The 24,074-nt window shown below is 34.4% G+C and overlaps 1 protein-coding gene across 9 annotated transcripts in view; it reads right to left on the reverse strand.

The window, feature by feature from the left end:
* Window positions 1-24,074, reverse strand: part of CASK (calcium/calmodulin dependent serine protein kinase) — a 365,515-nt gene that overhangs the window by 57,041 nt on the left and 284,400 nt on the right. For all 9 annotated transcript variants that reach the window (XM_016156554.2, XM_036226931.1, XM_016156547.2 and 6 more), the window contains 3 exons: window positions 11,697-11,774; window positions 9,040-9,120; window positions 2,974-3,162 (listed from right to left, as the gene is read on the reverse strand). In XM_016156554.2, the coding sequence (XP_016012040.1) occupies window positions 2,974-3,162; window positions 9,040-9,120; window positions 11,697-11,774 (348 nt within the window). The remainder of the gene's footprint in view (window positions 1-2,973; window positions 3,163-9,039; window positions 9,121-11,696; window positions 11,775-24,074) is intronic.

The raw sequence follows: 24,074 nt of genomic DNA on the forward strand, positions 1-24,074 counted from the left end.
AATGTTGCAAATTAATGTGTAAGACAAATCTAATTTCATAAGGGAAATGATAGTATGATGGGAGTTCTATCCTTGAAATTAATAAACCAATGTATTCATTCAGCCAACACTACTGTGAACCTTTATGTGGCAGATACTCTGCTAGGCATAGTAGTGAATGAGACAGACAGGGTCTCTCATGGCTAGGGTAAGTTCATCTCAAACCAACTGGAGTTAACATTCATTATTTTGTCTGCCCCAAACATTTCTCTGCAGAGAGGAATTGATTCATGTTCTTTTGGTTCCCAAGTTCTCAAATTCCAGGGAAAGCACTGGCCCAGCTTGGGTTGGGTGCCTACTCCCACACCTACTCCAGCTTAGAGTAAACTCATGGTGTTTCCTTATTTACATAAGCCTTTCCCTTATTGTCTAAGCTAGTTCAAGTTTGGTCTCTATCACTTGCAACTGAGGGAGTCTCAATCAATAGATAAATAATTACAAATGCGATATTACAAATGAGAAAACAAGGGTATAACGGGAGTACATCACCCTTGGGAGGGTGGACTTAGCATAGTTGGACACATTGTAGAAGTTCCAAAAAAACAAAAAGAGATCATATGGGTATATCTTGCATAGTAATATAATGCTTTTAATAAGACAACTAAGAAAGCAAATGAAGCTGTATTACACATAATAGAGAATTATATTATTGAAGATATATATTTTCCATAAAATAATTTCCATTTTTATGACAACGAGTCATAAAACACACCTTCACTGGGATCACAGAAGAAAGAAGAGAGAAGGGCTTCTTTAAGAAGACTTTCAGGGGAGATTTAAGGCCATTTTATACTTTTTGAGAAAAGTAACTTAGGGATGCAATTTTATGCTTTTATTCAACCTATGATTCTAGGTAGTCAGCCTTCATACGAAAGACCATGCTATTGTCATTGGGCTGCTTTAGAACATGATGATCACAAGACACTTCTAAGCTGCCTTCTCGAGGCCAATTTCACCTTCCTGTCTGCTTTGCTTGGCTGATCACCCCTTCTTCCTGATGCTCTAACATAGCCTTCTCTCCTCTATAGCTATGGCATAACTGTTCTTGTTAAACAAACTCTGTTAAATTGCATATTTTCTTGTTTAATGTAGGAAGCCCTGTGAAAGGTGAGCTCTGGGAAAGATATGTCTTATCTGCCACTATGTCACTGTCATCTAATATAGTTATCTGCACATAGCAGGCACTTAACAAACATTTGCTAAGTGAGCGAATGAATATATAAAATGAATGAATGGAATATTAGCCTTTCAGAGCTAGGTGGGATCTTGGAGATCATTTAATCAAGTATGCTTTTGGCAATACTTGCTAAGCAAAATATGAGCAAACTGAGGCTCACTGATATAAAGTGATTTGTTCAAGGAACCCAAAGCTGCTACTGCCTGTGTTCTTATGTCAATGATTTGCTTGGTGAGCACTAGAAGGGGCAAGATGATTTGCATGTCCCTGCCTATTGCTGGGATATTATAGTACAACTGGCAAAGCACAGTAAATGAGAATTACAACCTGAAATGTTTAGAGTTGAGGGCTCTCTGGAAATTGCAGTCATAGAATCAATGCTCTGTAACTCTTTCTTTCATTTGGAGAGCAACTAGGCAACTTTCTTAAGTAGGTATTTGTTTTTCTACATCCCAATATCCCTTCCCTATGTTCTGAGAAAAAGATATGAATGCACTAAATCTGAATATTTTTCCGTAAAGATAGGATTCCTCCCCCGAATGTGGAACTTTCCCAATGTTCCCTGTTTTAGTAGGTAGCATTATTGTCTACCTAGTTGTGAAAATCTAAAGTTTAGGGTCGTTCTTGATACTTGCTTCTCCTTTATCTCCATCATCAATCCATTACTGAGGTCTATTGATTTTACTCTTTTGTTAAATCTATCCACTTCTTTCCATTTGATATCTATTCCTATAGTTCAGTTCCATCATTTCTCCCCTGTAATACTATATTAAAAGCCTCTTAACTGGTCTTCCCATACCCACACTTGTTCCCCTCTAATCCATTCTTCAGAGTGATTATTTCTCAAATGAAAATCTGATCTTGTCTCCCTGCTTAAAACTCATTAATTGCTTCCTGATGTTTTTAAGGTAAAGAACAGAATCTTTAACATGTCTTTCAACATTTGTGTGGTCCCATTCCTGCCACTCACCTTGTTTTCTACAGTCCAGCCATGGTGCTGTCTTTCTATTTTGAAACTAAGTCAAGAGCCTTTTTACTACCAGGTTTCTGCGTGTGCTACATGGTTTTCCAGGATCTTCTCCACTGTGCCCTACCTATCCCAGGCCCTGCTTTTGTTCAGTTAACATCAAGGAGCCTTTCTTTGATCTTCCTAATCTATATAAATTCTATGAGAATAAGGTAGGGGTCAGCTTCAGTTCTATTCCAACGCTATTCCTAAGCGCTGAGAAAATTAATTCATAGATACGAATAGAAGGAATTTGATTTTAGCAATTTTATTCAATTCTTTGCCTTCTGAATTATTCTTCCTCTAATTTTGTTGAAGGCAAAAGATCTGGAAGCCACAAACCTCATAAAAGGATTTTTTTACAATGCCATTATAATGTCACTTTATCAACACCAATACCAATATTTCAAATTATTCCTTTGTTGTCCTGGAGGCTTTCACACTCTGGAGTAAAGCACTTTTTTTAACCTTTTTCTTTCTTGTTATATTTTTTTTAATTAGAAGAGCAATTGTAAAAGGAGAAGTGAGATGGAGAACCAACATGTCTTAGGTATGATGTCAGCACAACAATTCTGGGTGGTGGTGGAGGACAGTCATGAAATGAGGGTCTGCAAACTGACTTCTTTAAAACTATCCATGCCATCCTTCCCCCACAACCCCTACTACCTCCTGGTAGTACAGGTTGAAGTTAGCTGCTCTAACTGATATTGGGATTTTATGAGAGTATAGAAAACTTTCTTTTCCTACTTACCATTGGTTCATCTGTGTTCTTTTGGAACTGGACCAGCCGAACTCTGGTGACGTTCTCCATATCCATGTCTCCATTGGCGCTTTCTGGAGAATCACCATTTAAATAGGGAGAGGTGGGAGGAGGTGTGACCCTCAGCGCTTCATCACTGTAAACTTCATGTGCCACTACATCGTGAGTCTGAAGTAAGGCCTGGTATTTTATGAAAGAAGTAAAATATTAATAACAGTACTATTCCAGCAAAATCTATTATATTAACATATATAAAATTATTCTTTACCTGTCAAAGTTATCGCTCATCAATAGAGAACTCAAAGCACATTACACCTAGATACAACCATACCTTGATTTCTTTGTGACAAATAATCATGATAGATGGATAAAAAAATGAATGAACAAATTAATAAATGAGTAAATTAATGAATGGATATGTTTGTTGATTACCTGGGTTTGAGGTATGATCTGATGCTGTGAAAAAGTACCAACTAACTTGTTCAAATAAAGGTGGACGTAATGCAATTTCAAATAATTTAGAAGAATCATCTTGTAAATAGAGGTGGCAAATTGTGCTGGGGCTTATAAAGGTAATAAATTTAGAAAGAACCAGTGTAGTAATTGGTGTATTGAGCAAATATCTTTCATTGGTGGTATTAACAATAACTTTTATATAATCCATAGGACAAAGATAATTTGTAATATGTCTTAGTAAAAGAAATAAAAAAACACACAAGTATACCTGAAAAAAAGGTAACTTTCCAAAATATCACATATAATATGTAGCTCAAAATCTAAACTTATTTAATTTAATGTTTTTAGTCATTTCTATTTTTTTAGAGCACTTGACTAAATGAAAAATAAGTTGACAGTTACGACTTTTTTTTGCAAACCATGTTGACAAAGAAAAAGTGATTTCTTTGTATTGATATCTGCATGTGTCACCTCAGTGAAATTAGATAACAAATATCCCTTGTTTCGCTAAAAAAGGATATTCTTCCACTTACTGTACTTTTGGTCCCATCATAAAAGTTTTTAATAAGCATGAATATTTGAATGTTTCTACTTCAAAGATAATTTTACAGCTGAATATCAGTATGTTTGGAGCTTTACATAGATTATGTTTTCTTCTATGCTAACTATAAGTTCAGTTCTGTTTTATTTACTCTGCGATCTGTGTGGTAATGAAATATCTGGAGATAATGAAATACAATGAAAACTGCTTTAAAAGTATAACCATTAGTATCTCAAATTAAGTTATTTAATTAAAAGGCTTATCAAAGTTATGACTTGGCAATTTTAATTTTAAAGGAATACATATGAGGCAAAAATAAAGTAACAATGCAGTAAATTCATAAAGAAGATGGTGTTAATTTGTCATCAACAGAGTATGTGCTTGGAGCGATACATGCATTTGGCTTTCTAGTGGAAATGGCAGATATTTCCAAGATCTCAGAGGGCTGGCCTTAACTGGGGTCTGGGTGAGGGGCACTGAGGGGGCACTAAGCAATGCACAGCTAGCGAGCAGGGCTCTACAATGGCCCTTGGGACCTTGGTTTCCTGATCATTGCCTGACTGCACCCTGCACTGGTACCCCAAGCACAACTGTGGAGGTTGTGCTATGTGGGTAAATCCCTCTTTTTCCACTTTAATTGTGGCTACTCAAGGGACTAAGACTTAGGGCAAGAAGCAAAAATCAATAACAGGCAAACTGAAAAACTTCATTCACTAAAATTAGGTTAATTGAATTAACTGTAGATGTGTCTTCCATAATTAGTAAATTTTAAAAAACATGCTTTGTATGACTGGAGGATATATAGCCAGGTAAATAGAGAACCAAGCTTTCATCAGGTTATAATGTCAGTTACATGAGTTGGAGAAAATGTTTATGCTGCTTTTTGCAAATGATTTTTTCCCTTTTAAATATATAAGCAAACACTTGTATTTAATGTATTATTTATAAGGAAGGATAAGCCCACAATTACAAAATGCTCCAATTGAACTTTAAAGAAAAACGCTCAACTTATGCCACTGAATGAGGTCATACTTGATATTAACCACAACTTGCCTCTGTAAAAGACTGCTACCATAAAATAAAAACGTAACCTGAAGCTCCGATGCATATGGGAACAGAAAAAAGGGGGTCACTCACACATTGTTAAAAAAAAAGCCATTAAAAATAGTATGCCCAATAAAAGATAGGAAAATCAAAGTTTGAATATTTTTCTTCAGATATGTTATGAGGTATGATTGAGCAATTGTTACTAATCTGAAATAGCTATTATTCTTAATTAAATAAGAATCACGTAATAGGAAAAAAACACTTTCACTTTTTGTACTATAATAAGGATATGGACAGACATCTAACAACTTCAGATGAGAGTGAAAAAAAATCTGACTACTTTGTAATGAACAAGAAAAACTGAGTTTTAGGTTCAAAAGTGGTTCCTCTGGCTTTTTAATTATAAATCATAAAATTTACCACTTAATGAAGTTTTCATGACAACTAAAGTGATTTTAACCATCTTGCTTTTTGGAAAGTAGGATATGAATTTGCTTTTAAAACCTTCTGTTTTAGATTTGATTTCTTAAAAAATTAAAGCATAAACTTCTATGAATATTTGCCTTTATCTTTAATGCTTTATATTTTATAATTGCAATAAGCAAAGGATTTGTTCTTTTTTAAAAAAACTAGTCTTTCAAATGGAATAACTGAAAAAAGATTAATATGATAATATTTTTGATCATTACCTTTAAATATAGTGTAAGACTTTAAAAATCATTTAAATCTATACCTATTTACTCTTCCTTTAATTACTGTAAACATTTATGAGTATATGTATTTTTAAGTGTTAGGTAATTCAATGTTAAACCTTCATGTTTTAATGATCAAAAAGCAAAGAAAAAGCCAGATAATTGAACAAATAAGTGTGAAATTATAAATACACTAATAACTTCCAAACCTTGGCATGATAAAAACATAAGCATTAAAATATTTTCCTTTAGCTGTTATTATTTATTTAAAAATACCAAGATTTTGAAATCATGATTTTAAAATGCTTATAAGATAGAAAGTTTCAGCATTTAACAGTTTATTTAACATATTGTATATAGCTCAGAATTATATTTCCCACATGGGACATTATCCAAACATATGCTTATTTAGAAATGACCAATGAGCTCAAATTAAATTTATAGGAAAATGGATCTTCATTATAAGTCAACCCACCTTTAAGAACATGGGCTTTGGAGCCAGCAAAATCTGGGTTTTGAACCTCAAGGAGACTACTTACTATATGGGTGACCTCAAGCAAGCCTCTTTACCTTTCTAGGACACAGTTTCCTCTGTGAACTGTAAAAGGGGTTAGTCATACCACCTCATATCCCAACCATTAGCAAGTCCTGTTGTATTCAACCATCTCTACTGAAGAGTCTCAATCTACCCATTGTCTATCAGCCCTATCCTTCTCCAAGCCTTTACCCTCTCATGACAGCCTTTTACCTAATTGGTCTCCTTCTTTTAACACTTGTCCTCCCTGTAGTTCATTCTCTATACAGCAGCCCCAGAAATTTCTAAAGCATGGATCTGATCTTTCCTGCTTGCAATCACTCAGTGCCATCCTACTGCAATCAGGAGAAAATCCGGGCTCTTTACCATGGCCTGGAAGGCCCTACATGGTCGGCCTGTGTCACCCTCTTCTAGTTCTTCTTGTACTATTCCCTTGTTTACTATATCCCAGCCACAATGGCCTTCTTTCTGTACTCTGAGCCTATAAAGTTCCTTCCTGCTTCTGGGCCTTTGCATTTGCTCTTCCCCAGGCTTGGAATTCAGAAGGTTAGTTCTTTCATATAATGAGGCTCACATGTTAACTCCTTTCTTTTCTTCATAGTTATTATCATTATATGAAATTATCTTGTTAGTTTACTTGCTCACCTTCTGTCCCTAGCTCATCTATCCATTCCCCCGCCCCACCCCCACTAGAATGGAAGTTCCATGAAGGCAGGGACCTTGTTTGTCCTATTCACCACTATCTTTAGAGCCTAGCATGGTGCTTGACACATAGTAGGCATTTACATATTTGATGAATGAATGAAAATGTTTTTTAAACATGGAGCTAGGTATTCAAAAATTATAAGAATTATTTATTATTTCTGGAAATGTTTACTAATAACAGTACACATATTAACTTTTCTCTGACTTCAGGAAAGCAAAATAATCAAGGCTTTGAAGGTAGATAAGTCGTGAAACACAGGGCTATCTGGGCATTAGTGGTCTTGAAAAAAACCTTAACCTTAAAAAAGGCTGTATTTTGGATATATATTAATTTCTTTATTTTGCCTATATCAAATCTGAAAGATTTACTGGTCTCAAATAATTGTATATCATTCTCTGACTTGAGCTGAGTTTACTTAGCAATTTATAGACAGACCTGTCTGTCCAAAATGTACAGATTTCTATCTATGGAAAACACACTGCACAGAGCAGTTGAGGCGAGCCTAATCTATATGCAAATGGGCACATTCCTAACTTAGTCAATAATTTACTGAGAATATACTATGTACCCTGCACATGATAAGATACTATGGAATAACTAATAATGTTCATTAGCTAACATTTATTAAGTGTCAAGCATTTGTCAGGCACTGTGCTAAGCATGGTAGATGTATCATCTATTTAAGTCTTACTCCAACTCCATGAGGGTGGCTCAGAGAGTCAGATTTCACAGAACTAGTAGTGCAAGGTTGGAGTTCAATCACAGGTCTATCTGAATCCACAGCTTTAACCACTTTTACACTATATAAGACATGATAGCTAAAGGGGAATTCATTATAATCTGGGGAAACGTGGCCTACACATGAAACAATCAGGGAACAAGGCAATATTAAGTAAGGGTAATTAACTCCTGACATTTGTGATTTCTCATACTTGAGGATACTACTATGGCATAGAGTTTCTTCATTTTCCTGGTCTGTGAAACAGGTAATAACAACAATTAAATGAGATCATAAATTCAGTGAGAGCTAAGCTGAGGTGAGATTGCTCATCCACTGTGGAAGGGACCAGCTTTGGCAAACCAGTATGTTTTAGAATGTTACACAGGTGAATACAAACAGGTGCATATAGAACCTGGTTTCTTGTAACTCACTGGAGAGTGCTGCTGTCACATAAGAATCAAGCCAAATATTCTCAAGGATTATACTTGAGTTCAGCCTTTCATGCTTGGGTGGGAGAATTAGGGTGAATGCAATGATTGCTTCTTTCTAGGTGGTCGCTTTGAGGATAAATTCTATTTCAATGATTGGGTAAAAGTTTTAAAAACATTGTATTATCACAATGTATATCAAAACTCACAGTAACTGGTATGATCTACTTATTATACTGTTACTATTGTTTTAAAAATATCACTGCAATAGCAGTAATAAAAACATATATTTAAGTCAGATTTTCTCCCAAAGGGCAGATACTTGGATTTTCCACTCTCTACATATACTGATATGTGGCTGTTTTAAAAATGTTATATTCAATATAAATTTTCATCTGTAATCATGATTTCAAATTGCAGTTAAGTAGACAACTATAGACCTTCTTCTACAGAAAATTATCTCATTTATTTTGAGTTCTGTTGAACCATTTAGTTTTATAATAATTGGTCCAATATGGGTGCTATCCCTGTTTTCCACACAGTACAAATGAATAAAGTATAAGTTCTACATTGTTAAGAGACGTAATTCTTCCAATAAATACATCACCTAGGTTCAGAGAATTCTTTACTAAGGGTGAAGGGGAATAAGAGCTACAAGTTTCCAGTTACAAAATAAGCAAGCTATGGAGATGTAGTGTACAGCACAGGGGATGTGTCAGTAATATCATAATAACTGAATGGTGATAGATAGATACTAGACTTATCATGGTGACCACATTGTAAAGTATATAAATATCTAATCACTATGTTGTATACCTAAAACTAATATAATATTGTATACCAACTATAATTTAACAAGAAAAAAAATTTAAGATTAAAAACTTCTTTTAAAATAAGGTTTTAGTTCTACGGGAATTTACTTATTACTTACCATGAAATGAGGTTGTGTTAAAATACGCTTTAGTTCCTTTGCGTCATTATTCTCAGGGTAACATGAAATTTCTTCCAATACCTAAAAAATAAAAAAGCAAGATATATAATAGTGCAAACAGCATGCAAGACTTCAAAGATACAGAATTCTTTTAAATTACAAATTATGAGTAAATTTTTAATGGCAGGCAAAACAATTATTTTGGAAAAATTCATCATTTTATTTAAAGGTTGGTTATTAATAGAGAATATATTGATGGCAATAAAAATAAAACAAATTGCTATAATAGTCTATGCCTACATTATCCAACTATAACCCAAAAGGTTATTGAAAAAAAAAACACAAAACAAAATGACAAGTCCACAATAATATTTATGACAGGTGTAAGTAACTTAATTTAATGGGAAACTAAACCTTTTTCCAAACTCAACATCAAAATGAATCTATAATAAAAGCTAAAAACAGCTTTACTTTATGTTAATAAAACTGTCAATTCCTTTTAGAATGATTAAAATGACACAGGCTCAAATCAAAACAACTTAAAGAAGAATAACACTTATGCAATTTTCCTTGCAGCCTGGCAGAATCAATGTTATTCTCCACACTCATCTCATAAAGAGAGAACCACATCCCTGCCGATAATTCCTGGGATTAATTGCCAGGGAATCCAAGAGAATAATTTTAAAAAACAAAACCCTAAATTTGCTCTTTCCACTCAAATTTTCATCACTAATTATAGTTGTTAACATTTTCTCTGTACAGGGAAAATGGTTGTTTTCAGAAGAAATTGTTTTTCAAAAGTTATTTTTCATCACTAGGATGGAGTTTACCTGTTTAGAATTTGATTATGTGACATGAGCCCAGGGGGAAAGCCTTTGTTCTCTTTCAGAGTAAACACATCATACTAGATGTCTTGACTGTAGATGGCTGAACTCACAGTGAGGTTATACACATTGCACTCAATTCTAAAAGGTGAGCCAATCAAGGATTGCTTCAGCAGGATTGGATATCAGGGGCACAAAAGTCACCTGTCCATTAGAAATCTCTTACCTCATCTTGGAGAATCTGTTAATACTGAGGCAGAAGGGGATGTTGTGAGGTCACTTAGCCTAAGGTTTAGACTTCAGCAGCATACCTATGTGCTATTCAACTACCTCATTTGGGAAGAACAAACAAACAAACAAACAAACAAACAAACAAACAAACAACAGAAACTACAGGGGTTCTTTCTTATCTAAAGGCACCCTTATCAAGTTTTGTTTATGCTGATAATTCATATTAATGATGATAACTCAGTTCTCCCTGGTGTATTTTATGCTTTGAGTTTTTCTTGCAGTGAAAAAAGGACAAAACCACATACTCTCTTTGGTCCCCTGCTACTTTCACAGTCTATGATGTTTTTTTTAATACCCCCCAGTACCACTTCCACCCCTGGTTGCCATCTCCCCTTAAGAACTGGATCTCTGAAGGTGGGGCATTCCTCCCACGTGCTCAAGGTGTACACCCGGGGCCTGGCGCCCAGGGCCTGGCCTGTGATCCACTGGGGCGGGAACCCAGGACCTTCTGCATGTAAAGCAGATGTGCTAACCACTGCTCTATGGAACCATTCCCCTGCACCCAGTCTATGATTCTAAACACTGATGATGTGTGGTCTCCTAAGTTATAGAGGACCTCTCCAGGCTGGTGTCCTGACCATGTAGGCAGGCCTAGCAGCTCTTATGTCCTCAGTCTTGTTTCTCAGTGAATATATGATATTTTCCAGTACAGGGCTTATGTTTAAAATCTGGTAGGAAAGACATTATGACTTTCATATTATTTTTACTTAGTAATCTCACTTTATAAGAAACATATTTTTTCCAATGGGAAATATGTGCATAGAGACTTTTATGACATCGAAAAGTGAATAAAGAACCCTCGATGTCTAACAATGGAGGGATTGCTAATTCATCATAATTTAGTAATAGCAAAGAAAAATTATGCTGTCATCAGAGCTTATATTTATAAAGCCCAAGTAGGAACATGGAAAAAATGCTCATGATATAATGTTATGTAAACAAAAGATACGTTTTGATTGAGACCATGTCAAATTTTGTGTACAAATGGATAAGGACTGGAAAAGGTTATGCAAATGAAAATTACTGCATTAGGATGATGAGATTATAAGTGAATTTTTATTTTTAAAACTTCCTGCAATGTCATATGTCTATATTAAAAAGTTAAAAAGGCTGTGTACTAAAAAGTTAAAAATGTTAGATGTACAGTAACCTAAAATTTATAAAAATGACATTTCTAAACTTAGTTGCTATAGATATTTAATTAACTTTTCAAACATTACCTTGAATAAGGAACTCAAATGTTCAGAGCATGTCTACTTCCACTGAGTACAGTAAAATAATTTAAAATAATGAAACAAAATTGATATCTTAACATGTTCAAGTTTACATAGCAGAACAAGAACTAGAAATCTAGGAAATGTTGCTGCTGAGATTTCTTTCTTTTCTGTATGCAAATGCTCAGTAAAATTTAGAATTACTAAATCTGAGTAAAATGATCCAACTGTGACTCTAAGGAAGCTACCTCTTCCTGTGCAGTAGAAATGTTTTCAATAAAGGTAGCAAATATGACACCCAGATATGTTTACAAAATATGTCACTTACCTCTTTGGCTCTCTGTACAGCATCACTTGGAGGATTCCTGATTTGTGGTGAAGACTTTGTATTAATTTTGTCATACAGCTAAAAGCAAAAGAGAAAAATCCAATTAACATTTATCATTCTTTACTAAAATTAAGTTTTATATTTCTTATTTCACTAAACAATATTTTCCTCTTAAAAAGGTAGGCTGATGATTTCAGTGTAATCTTCTTGTTAATCATCTCTTATTCATTCAAGGAAACATTTCAGAATATAATCCATATGCATAATCTTTTTAAAGAATCATCTTTAAATAGATGGTCCAAAATTCTATCGATGTGGCAATTTCCTTGTCATTTTAAATTAATTAATATTTCAGTAATCAGATTATTTTTCCCTCTGATAGAAGCAACATTTAATAAGATGAATACAGAGTAAAATGGCTAAGACGCTTTTGAAAGAATTTTCACAGAAACCTCAATCTTGGGAAAGGGCAAACCCAACTCCTTCTAGGAAGGAATATTCTCACAAAAGATTCATGCTTATTTTACTAGGGCTATTCATTAATAGTATCAGTGCTGGCATCCTTCAACAGGAAATCAAGGACATAAACTTTTGTCCTTTTAAATTTGAAATTCACAGAGTATGAGAAGACATTGAAAGACTAAATGTATTTAAAAAAATCCTCACAAATCTAAGTGATCCAAAATTTAACTTTCTGAAGAAAATGAATTAGAAAAAAATTTCTATAGTGTAGAAATACAAGTAAAATATTAATTTCTACCTCAGATGAAATGTCTCATTCAATAGTCTGCTTTGAAAAGTGACAAGTTAAAAATGATCTTGGCTAGTCTGCCACATCTATTTTCTAACTTCTCTAAAATAGGTGGGGATTTTTGAGGGGTCAGTTTTGCTTTTGTCTTCTTTCCCTCCCTGTACTATGTACAACCATGCTAGTTGAGAGGTCAAATATTGACTATAAGCATTCTTCGGATTACAGTTAGATTTGTTTATACTGATGCAAGACAAAGGTTTATGATTTGTAGATATTTGGGCTACATCATATATAAAAATGCCCAATGACAAACACACAAGTAAATAAATGCCTAATGAAAACAATGTAAAGATAGAGCAGTGACCATTTTTAAATGATGGCATTAAAATGATGGCACTAATAAACCAGAAACCTGTAGAATATAAGTAAGTAAGTTAGTAAAATGCTGCTCTATTTCAAATATTATATTTACATTCAGAGAACTAGTGATATGTGGCTGGTTCACCCAAGTTAGCCCAAATCTCTGTAGAATACACATGGGAAGTATCCATCCTTTAAATGGTTTCTATCTCTAAAGATTGCAGATTTTGAAATTTGGAACTAGGGAATATGTTTTCCCATATAAATGATGTTATACATAGTGTAAGGTTATTAGATTAGTCTATAGAGATGAAAGAAATACTGTACATATACAATAAAAAATAGAAGAAAAAAAACCTAACCCCCTAAATAAGGAACATAAGTTAAAAAAAACAAATATGAAATACATAACACTTTAAAATAAACATAGTTATCACCTGATATATCATAATATTAATAATGAAACAAAAACATCTACATGCATAATAAAAAGATTTTTAAAACTCTTGAATGCTACTATTTGAAAAAAAGCAAATTTAATTCAAAGCTTTACAAGCTGATGGCATTATCAATTTATAATGCCTAATTTCACCACAAAAAGTTTTGCCTTTTTCTTGACCAAGGGCTATAACTAGCACTACTTTAAAAATTTTCAACTATAATTAGGATCAGTTTCTATTTACACATTTAATAAATGCACATTTGTTTTTATTCACAAAGTAACAAAAATTCCATAGCTCCCAGAATTTCTCTCTGTCACTGGAGATTTTTTATTTTTGGCATGGTCTTACTACGCCAAGTACAGTTTCCTAGGTCAGTGTGGTTTCTTGAGGACTCTTAGCATAATCAGCAGGTGTGGTTATTAAACATATATGTTCCTTGGCCTCGCTTCAGACCTACTGAATCAGAATTTGAAAAAGGGGGTCCAGACACTTGTGCTTTAATAAATTCCTTAGATATTTGTAAATCTTATGCCCAGTGTTAAGTTCTGAGAGTGAGAGTAGTAGTACTAATAACAATAATGACAATGCTACTTTTATTGAGCACTTATTAGATGCTAGTTACTAGTTAAAGTTCTTAACATATATTCTTCATTTAACCTCAAACATCCCTATAAAGTCGATACTCCCGTTTCCCCCCACTTTACAGATGGGGGAAGTGAGGCATAAAGTAATAAAGTGAGAACCACTATTCTAGCCTTATAACTACTTCACAGGTTGCAGATGCCTAGAATTTCAATATTTTTGAGGCCAGCTCCAAGGAAAGTGCTCAGACCAAATTTTCCTCTGCTCCTTTGGTCTAGCTTGATCCAGTTCATCACACAATTGCCTAAAGTTCAATTGAACTAGTGGTGGGATAAGGGAGAGGTGAGATGCTTAGTATCAAAGGCAGATAGAATAGGAAGGAATTAAAAAAAGGCCTTACACCTGAGATGGAGGCACTGGGCTCTGCCACTCAAGCTCCTAGGAAAGCACAGAACTGGAGCTCTTAAGGCAGGCAGTGGATAGAGTAGATGGTGCCCATGTGGCTAAGAACAGATGGTGAATCTCACCTGCCTGCTCATTAACCAACAAGGTGAGCAAGAACAAAGGCAGGGAGGGGCAGAGGAGGGGCTCATGTCACTATCAGTGGGAAAAAGTGACCCTTTGTTGATCCATCCATATATCCATCTACCTAGCATTTATTGAGGTCCTACTATTATGCACTACACATTTAGGTTCTATTTACTAGGGTTACAAAGATGACAAAGATGAGAATTCTTGTCCTCAAAGAATTCACAACTTCCAAGGACATGTATAACTAAAGGCTCTGAGGATCTGAGAGTAGCCTGGTTTCCACTTTATGTCTCAACTAGAAAGGATCTCAGTGAGTAGCCCCAAGTTGGAGACTATCTGGATGTGTGTGCATAACATGTCAACCTTCATTTTCCCCCTCAATTTCTATGACTATTTTTGCCTTAGAGACTCAAAATATTTTAGGGAAACCATAACAAATACAAAGTGTTTGAAAAATGTGGCAAAGTAAATAAATAAAAAGTCATCGATGGAGGAAAAGTTTGAATGCAATGTAATGTTAAAATGTTTCAAAACAGTAGTCAGAAACATGCAGCTTTTCAACTCCTCATTCTTATGGGTCATTTTCATATGTATGCTGCCTACGAGATGAAATTCAGGATTCAAAGTTCAAATCCAGATAGAGTTTCGTCAAGGTCTGGGGCAAGTGAGAGGCGCGGTTGGGTTTTGAGAACAACGAAGAGCTGTGTTTCTCTTTCTTATCATCCTTGACTCCTTCCCAGAGTCCATCATGTATAAAGAATATACAGAATAATGTGATTTGGGACTTTGCCTGTTTTAGATTTCAGCTAAAGCCCAGAGCTAAGGCCAATAGGAAGTAAGTGGCACCAAGTCGGCGAGGAAACTGCCAGACCATCCCTCTAGGGCTTCCTGAAAGGTGGTCTCAAAATTGTCCTTCCACACTCATTCAAGCACCCCATTCTGCCTAAAGAGGCAGATGCCTGGAATCTGAAGTCACAGGATGAGGAGAGCAAATATTTGATTTTTCTTTCTTCTTCTTGATGGGGAAGAATGGAGGGGGAGTTGCCCCCTTCCTCATGTAAGTGAAGGATGGTGGATACTTCAAAAGAACCATACATAGAAACTGGAGCAAGGAGAGCTCACTATCTCATTCACTGGAGGAATGCTTGTTGAGTTGCAGCAATTTATAAAGCCCATCTTGGTGCGGCAGGAAAGAAGCCCTATGAGAGAAAGTCCTTGGAGCAGCTTGATATGTGGTGTTTGGGGTCCCAAGTGAAAAAAGGCCACCTGGGGCAGACCTTGATAGCAGGGTGAGGGCAGCCATAGGTCAGACCACACTTGTAATTATATGCTAGGGCAAGAATCTGTGTGTTTCTCATAAGTCAAGCTGCTGTCTCAGAAATTAATCTGGCTGGAACCTACCCAAGAGGGCTGTCTGCACTGAGCAAGAGGATCCAGAAGTAAGTAGCTGTAGGGTAATACCTGGGGAAAGAAACAACCCAGGACAAGGCCAAGAGGGCAATGGCTATATGAAGGACAAGATTATAGAACATGCTGTTAAAGTGCTTCTTTCTTTTTGCCATGACCACTCTTGAATTCATTGAGCCTGTAATAGCACCTAACATAGGCTGAGTACATAGTAGATGTTTAATACATGCGTCTTCAAAAAATAAATGAGTATTTGAGCTGGTGCATAAGAACTATATGTATGTATGTGTGTGTGTATTAAAATTCATAGTAACATAAAAATTAACAGAGTGGAAATACTTATTTCTTAGCTTGTTTCTTTCAGAACCAGATATCATTTATCTTCAGTTATGCTTATATAGTTAAAAAGTTCACACAAAATTAAGAAATTATATTTTGATCACATTTAACTCTTTTTTTTTTGTATTTCAAGTATGACTTACTTAAAAAAATTTTTCAAGGTAGAAGAGATCTTAGATATTAACATAATTCAACTACTCCATTTTGAGAAGGAGAAAGCTGAGGTCCAGTGAGGTGAAGTGACAAGTTCAGGGTCCTGTAGACAGAGCAGCAGGAACTAGACCATGGCCTCCTGATACGCTGTCTTTTCTTTTATACCAGATTTCCTTGGTTTATATTAAAATCCAGTAATACACAAAGTCTCATGTCAGGGAGACACCTTCAGCAAATATTTAGGGAAGTAACCATAGAAAATGCCATTTATAGGCAGTAGGAAAAAATACACTAAATATTATTTGAAATGTATTAGCTAATCAACTACAAGCCTCACCCTGTTAAAGAATGTTAGAATCCTAATCTTCCTGACCAGATGGGAAATTCTTCAAGCTTTGAGGGCCATTCAGACTCTGTCACAACCACTCAACCCTGCTGTGTATGAGAAGGCAGCCAGTAACAATTCATAAATGAATGGGCATGGCTGTGTTACAATAAAACTTTACTTATAAGATCAAGTGGCTGACTGGATTTGGCCTGAGAGCTGTATTTGGCTGTTATAGAAGCTTAAATTCAAGGTGGATTGAAATGACAAAATGTATTTGTTTTTGCCATTTGCTTTCCTGAAATTTGAAGATATCAAATATATTTGTAAAGCTGAGGAATAGAAGGTGAGGCAGAGGGAGGAAAGAATGTTAATAAATTATCCCTAGAGAGAAAACAAGAATGATTTTGTAACTGTTTGTTTTCTCTTTTTAATGAAATTACAGTTACCCAACCTCAGCACTTTTTATTTTTAAAAAAGGCAAAATGAGGAAATGTGAACAGCTGCAAGGGAACAGAGTGTTTCATACTGTCTCACTCACAGGCAGGCTTGCCAGTCTCTGGCACTGGGTCAGATATGATCACACACAGCTATGTGTATATACTTTATTTTTCTGTTTTAAGGAGTACAGACACAATTCTGTTAGGGGTCACATTCTATATTTAAGATGGGTTGTTTTAAACAAAGCAGAATAAAGGTGGTGGTAACATTAAATTCGACTCTCCTGAGATTATAATTTCAAACATAAAGATGATAGTCAGTTAATATGTCACTTTTTGTTTACATTCAAAACACTAAATCATTTCATTTTTTCACCATACTATATTATATCTCGCTCTCTTCTGATTTCTTGTCCTCAAATAGAAGCCTTTGTTTTGCTCAGTTTACATGTAGCATTTAGCAAGATCAACATTTAAAATGGAAGAGTTGGCAGAGAACCCATGAAATTACTATCACCGAGTTATATATTTCACTAAGTTTTTAGCATAGAGAAAACCAAATCTAAGGATCGGAATGTATATTAGTTGAGAAAGATTATAACTTTTGCAACTAGACTATACACATGGGCCAAATAATGAATGGAACACTGAAGTTCATTAGCAACAAACCATCTTACCACTAACTTCAAAGATACTGCAGAAGCTCCTTGTTGGAGAAGATCTAAAGTTGTCAAGGGTCGAATATTTAGCTACAATGTATGTAATGAAATGTGCCTATGATACTAGTGAAACACATAATAACAGTGTTCACAAGTTTATACTGCACAACAATAATGGGAATTGAAATGATTTGCTCTGGAAACAGTCTATCTTATTAAGAACTTTCTTCACAGCAAAGGAAACTTTCATCAACAAAAAAAGACAACCCACTGAATGGGAGAAGATATTCACTTATGATACAACTCATACAACTCAACAACAACTCATACAACTCAACAACAACAACAACAACAAACAAATAATCCAATTAAAAAATGGGGAGAAGACCTGAACAGATATTTCTCCAAAGAGGACACACAGATGGACAATAGACATATGAAAAGGTGCTCAAGGTCATTAATCATCAGAGAAACGCAAATTAAAACCACAATGAGATATCACTTCACACCTTTTAGAAGGCTATCATCAATAAATCAAAGAACAACAGGTGTTGGCAAGGATATAGAGAAAAGGGAACACTCATACACTGTTGTTGGGATTACAAATTGGTATAGCCACTATGGAAAACAGTCTGGAGATTTCTCAAAAAATTAAAAATGGATATACCTTTTGACCCAGCAATTGCACTTCTGGGTATTTATCCAAAGTAAACAATAATTCATAAAGATCTATGTACCTCTATGTTCATGGCAGCACAATTTACAATAGCCAAGATATGGAAGCAACCTAAATGCCCATCAACAGACGATTGGATAAGAAGTTATGGTTCATATATACAATGGAACATTTTCAACCATTAAAAAAAATGAAATCTTACCATTTGCAATGACATGGATGGACCTAAAGGTTATTATGCTGAGTGAAATAAGTCAGACAGAGAAAGATAAATACCATATGATTTCACTTATATGTGGAATCTAAGGAACAAAAAGAACAAACTAATCAAAAACAGACTCACAAATATAGTGGACAATCTGGTGATGGCCAGAGAAGAGTGGGGTTGGAAGAATTATGAATTAGTAGTTGATAGATGGTCATGGGGATGCAGAGCACGGCATAGGGAATGCAGTTAGCATTAATGTATTGGCTAGGTGGAGAGCCACAGGAAGGAGAAATTAGGGGGATCGTTTTATAAACTATGTAAATGTCTAACCAATATACTGTATATTTGAAACTAATAATAATATAAAATACTTTCTTTACACATTCTTTAAAGAAATGGGGTGATTAAGAACAAAGTTTCAATGTCATATCTTTTCAGTGAACCGGGGTGATCAACCATTGATATCCAATAGTATTTTTTTAAAAAAATATATTTGAAATCCAGCAAAATGTTAGGGAAAGGAGATTTAATACTAAAATATAAGGAACTGATATCCAACTACTGCACTGGAGCTGATTTTAAGAAGTTAGAGATCAGAGAAAATCTTCTGAGATCTAAAATCTATTTTTCTCCTGTTCAAGTTTATATATAAACTTGCTATCTCTTGGGTAAAAATAAGAAAAAGCTCTTTCAAAGATCTTTGGCATCATTAAACATGACATAGTCCAAACTACGAAAAGAACCATATATTTAACAGTGGTCTAAAATTTCATAATGGGAAATTTAAGTGTGGAAGAAACACATGACAAAATTTAAAAAAGCATTCTCAAAAATTTAAGGAGCTACAATTAAACTTTGGGAAAAACTTATATAATCTGTCCATCTTACAAATCTAGGAATGATTATGCAACACGGGGAGACTATGATTCACAAAAAGAAATTAAAATCACTTAGGGCATTTTTCTTTTGTGGGATAAAAAAATGTCTATTCTATTAGCACTAAGAATTGTTTTTACTAAAAATTATATTCTATAAAATTTCAAAACAATCAATTTAATGAAAAAATAGCTGAAGAAAGTACTCAAATATTAGTTAAGCAGATGACTTTTGATCTGGATGGAGATAATGTACTACTTTCATTTGAAGAGTGTACTTTCATTTTACTTGCACATTATCCTTCACAATTTCTACTATGTGCTAACCTTCCCTCTGAAAGTTTAGAAAATATGTAAATAGCTAAATTTTATAAATCTTAAATAAACTTGTTTCTCACATTAAAAAAAGGGCATCAAATTCACAAATCTAGTGACCATAATAAAGCAGGAGTTCCATCCTGGAATTTAGATTTTCCATAATTAAAGGTTCAGAGCTGCTACCAATACTACGGTTCAGTATATAGTGGGCAACTTGTGTTAGAAATGGATATCTGATGTTCTGCATATTGTATATAGTGGTCAATAAGGATGTTTCTGGAAGTCCTTGAGTTAGACATCCCAGGAAAGCTTTAGCCTAAGAGTACAGCAGTGAAATGCTAGCTTAAACCAAGTTTTAGAAAGTTACACACATATATACATATATACACACACATACATACATACATACATACATACATACATACATACATACAAACATACATATACACATATATCATTACTTGAAGTCTTATTAAGGGGTCCAGCTGACTTAGCAATATGCTACTTGAACTAAATCCATTATAAAAGTTCCCTTCTGACAGCAAAAGGAAATTGAAAAACCAGTATATCTGGGCTAATTCAAGATTTCCTGAAAGAGTTGTAAAATACTTGTGATCTTGAAGCAAAAGTACCCCTAAAGAAGCCCTTGTTTGGCTTAGGTTTTATTTGTCTGTGTACAGACTTGTTTTTGTTTAAATCCTATTAGACTGCTGCATTTATAGGGATTTATTTTTGAATCCAAGAAATTAAGACTTCCTTGACTTTCTAGTTCAGTCTAAAAAGACTGTCCCTTTGGTGGACTAACAGTATAGGCCACTGTGGCAGATTTCTGGTCAGTTGGCAGCTCTTTCTGGGAAACTCAAACATTGGCTTTGGATGACTTAACTTGACTGTTCTTAAGGCCTTTTCCAGTTGGCAGTTAACTTTAAAATTGAGCCCTGCAAGAAACAAATCATAATGCCTACTCTTGAGCAAGCGAAAGAAAGCATGAGGAAAAACAAGCCTATATAGATGATATAGGTAGGCTTTAATTTGCTTTTAAGCAAACTTCCAGAAATAGGGCACTTTTTGATACCAGATTCAAGAATTTTTCTAACTGTGAGAAACTTCACTATGATATAAATTTCTTTTCCATTCAAAAAACACTAAAAGCATTTTTAAAAAGTGTTAAAACCTAATTCCTAATGTGCTTTTCTGAAACATCTACAATAATAGTTAAATGATATTTACACTAAATGAATATCCTATTAGTAATTTGCTGCTTTAAAAGAAAACATTTACATCAGGTGTGTCATATACTATTTTATTTAATTACTGATGCAATACAATAATTTTTGACTTAAGATACAACTTCTATTTTGCATAGGTAAATACAAGTAGCTGCAGCAAAAAAATGAATTTCTGTTGTGGAAAGTTCAAAGAGAACAAAACAAAGACAGTCTGGCAGAAGTGGTTTCTGAGAATGTTTGAAGGGCCACAAAGAAAAGTGGCCTTGGATTATGGATGGTGCAAGCCAAGCTGACTGAATGTTCTTCGACTGAATATATTACATTCCTTTCTAGGGGGGAAATGCCTTGTCCTTGAGAATAGCATGAAGAAGAACCAGTGCTTGTTGCACTTTGAAGGCTTTTTGAACATTCCTTTGCCTTCTGGTAAAGATGACTATGGTGTCATAAAAAGAGAATGGCACTCAGTGGGAAACACTGGTACCAGGGACAAGCTGAATCATTATTTTTGGTATTTTAGAGTAAATTCTAATCCCTGTTTTAAGGAGTAATTCATCTGAATGAATGAGGGAACTAGAGAGACTCCAGTAGTTAATAATACTTTCAGTGAAAATCACACATTCCTTTCACATAGGCGATAACTTAAGAGCCCAGATAGAGCAATTGCCTGGGAATAGAAATAATAAGGCTGAATTCTCTACTATCAGACAGTTTCATTCTGAGAATTTGGTTTTTACTATTATATAACTGTCTACCGTAAAACATTGATATTGGATAGATGGAGAAACAAAAATGTGATATATACATACAATGAAATATTTTTCAGCCTTTCAAAGGAAGGAAATTCTGACATATGCTACAACATGGATGAAACTTGAGCATATTATATTAGGTGACATAAGCCAGACACAAAAAAACAAATATGCTATTATTCCACTTATACTACAAGGTACCTACAGCAGTCAATTCACTGAGACAGGAAGTAGAATGTTGGCTGCCAGGGACTAGGGAAAGAAGGAAATGGTAAGTTGGTGTTTAATGAGATAATGTTCAGTTGGGGAAGCTGAAAAACGTTCTGGAGATGGATGGTAGTGTGGTTGCACAAGAGTGGGAATGTACTTAATGCCACTGAGCTGTACACTTACAAGTTGTTAAAGTGATGAATTTTATGTTATGTATATTTTGCCACAATAAAAAGACAACAAATTGGTATTATGTCAAATAAAATCTGTGGAAAAGCTATGAACTTTGGGGAATGATAAATATGTATTTGAGAATAGAAATTAACTAAAAGAATAAACTAAATCATGTTGTTCTAAAAATGTACCCCCCCACTGAAAAATACATAAAAACTATGTAATTCATACAGTTCTTTTTATAAAAAAAAAGGCAATTTGGAATTCTTCCACAGGGGACAACTACACGTTGGTTAACAAAACAGATCTAAGGAGAGGAAAATAAATTTAGCATTTTAAAGACAGTAAATAATAAACTGTTGGCCATAAAGCTAAATATCGAGATGGGGAAATCAGTGTAATGACTCTGTGAAATCTACTGCAATGACCCTTTCGGTGGGCTTTGTTAGAACTCCAAAGGGTAAGCAGCTTGGCTTTGCTGGATTGGTGTTAGGACACAGGGACGATACCAGGAGACACTGGAAACCGATTCTGTAGTGGGAGCAATGGATTATAAATGACATTTGAGATCCAAAGTACACTATCCTCCATAGCACATGGAAGAAACTTCCAACAGTGCTTTACCTTAAAATAATACAAAAAGGGTAAACAATTTTTTTAAATAAAAAGAAAATATATTACTTTTCATTTTTTTTAACTTTTAAAACCTTTATTGAGGTATCATTTATAAACTATAAAATTCACTCACTTTAAGTATACAGTCTAATGATTTTTGATAAATTCATACAATTGTATAATCATCATCTCAATCCAGTTTAGGAATATTTCCTTCATTCCCAAAAGTTCCCTTGTGTTATATCTAAGAATTCTTTGCCTAACACAAGGTAATGAAAATTTACTTCTATATTTAAACGTTTTATAGTCTTAAGCTTACAGTGGGTCTATGATTCATCTTGTGGAAATTTGTGTGTATGGTGTTAGGTAAAGGTCTAAGTTCATTTCTTCGCATATGGATATCCAGTTGCTCCAGCACCATGTTAAAAAAACAACACACTATTCCTTGCCCATTGAATTGCCTTGCCATCTTTGTTGAAAATCAATTGACCATGAATATGAGGGTTTATTTCTAAAGTCATTTCTGTTCCCTTGATCTATCTCTATCCTTATACCAATACCATATTGTTTTCATTATCATAGTTTCATGGTAAGCTTTGAAATCAGTTCTCTAAATTTGTTTCTCTTTTTTTTAAAATTGTTTTGTCATTTCCATATAAATTTTAGGATTGGCTTGTCAACATCTACAAAAAAATCTGCAGGGATGTTGGTAAGGATTGCATTGACTCTGTAAATCAAGATGGGGAAAACTGCCATCTTAACAATACTGAGTCCTCTAATCCAACAATATGATATCTCTCTCCATTTATTTAGATCTTCTTTGCTTTCTTTCAGCAACATTTGTAGTTTTTAGTGTATGAGTCTTATACTACTTTTGTGCAATCCACTAAGTATTTTACTGTTTTCGATGGCATTGTGAATTTCTTTAATTTTATTTTCAGATGATTTGTTGCTTGTATATAGAAGCACAGTTAATATTTGTATATTGATCTTATATCCTGCGATCTTGTTAAACTTGCCTATTAGTTCTAGTAGATTTTTTTTGTAGATTTCTTAGAATTGTCTACATACAAGAATATATCTTAGCAAGAAGACGGTTTTATTTCTTCCTTTCCAATATGCATGTCTTCAGTTTCTTTTTCTTGTCTCATTGCACTGGCCGGAATGCTCCAGTACAATGCTGACTAGATGTGGTAGGAGCAGACAGTCTTTGTTTTGTTTCTGCTTGCATTAGTTTTCTGTTCTGCTTAACAAATGACCATATACCTTAGCAGCTTTTTTTTGGTGGCTAAGTTTATTGATATCTACATTAAGAATAAAGAAAGACTAATTTG

The sequence above is a fragment of the Rousettus aegyptiacus genome, unplaced genomic scaffold (genome assembly GCF_014176215.1).
Source record: "Rousettus aegyptiacus isolate mRouAeg1 unplaced genomic scaffold, mRouAeg1.p scaffold_m13_p_9, whole genome shotgun sequence".
In the NCBI taxonomy this organism is placed as follows: domain Eukaryota; kingdom Metazoa; phylum Chordata; class Mammalia; order Chiroptera; family Pteropodidae; genus Rousettus; species Rousettus aegyptiacus.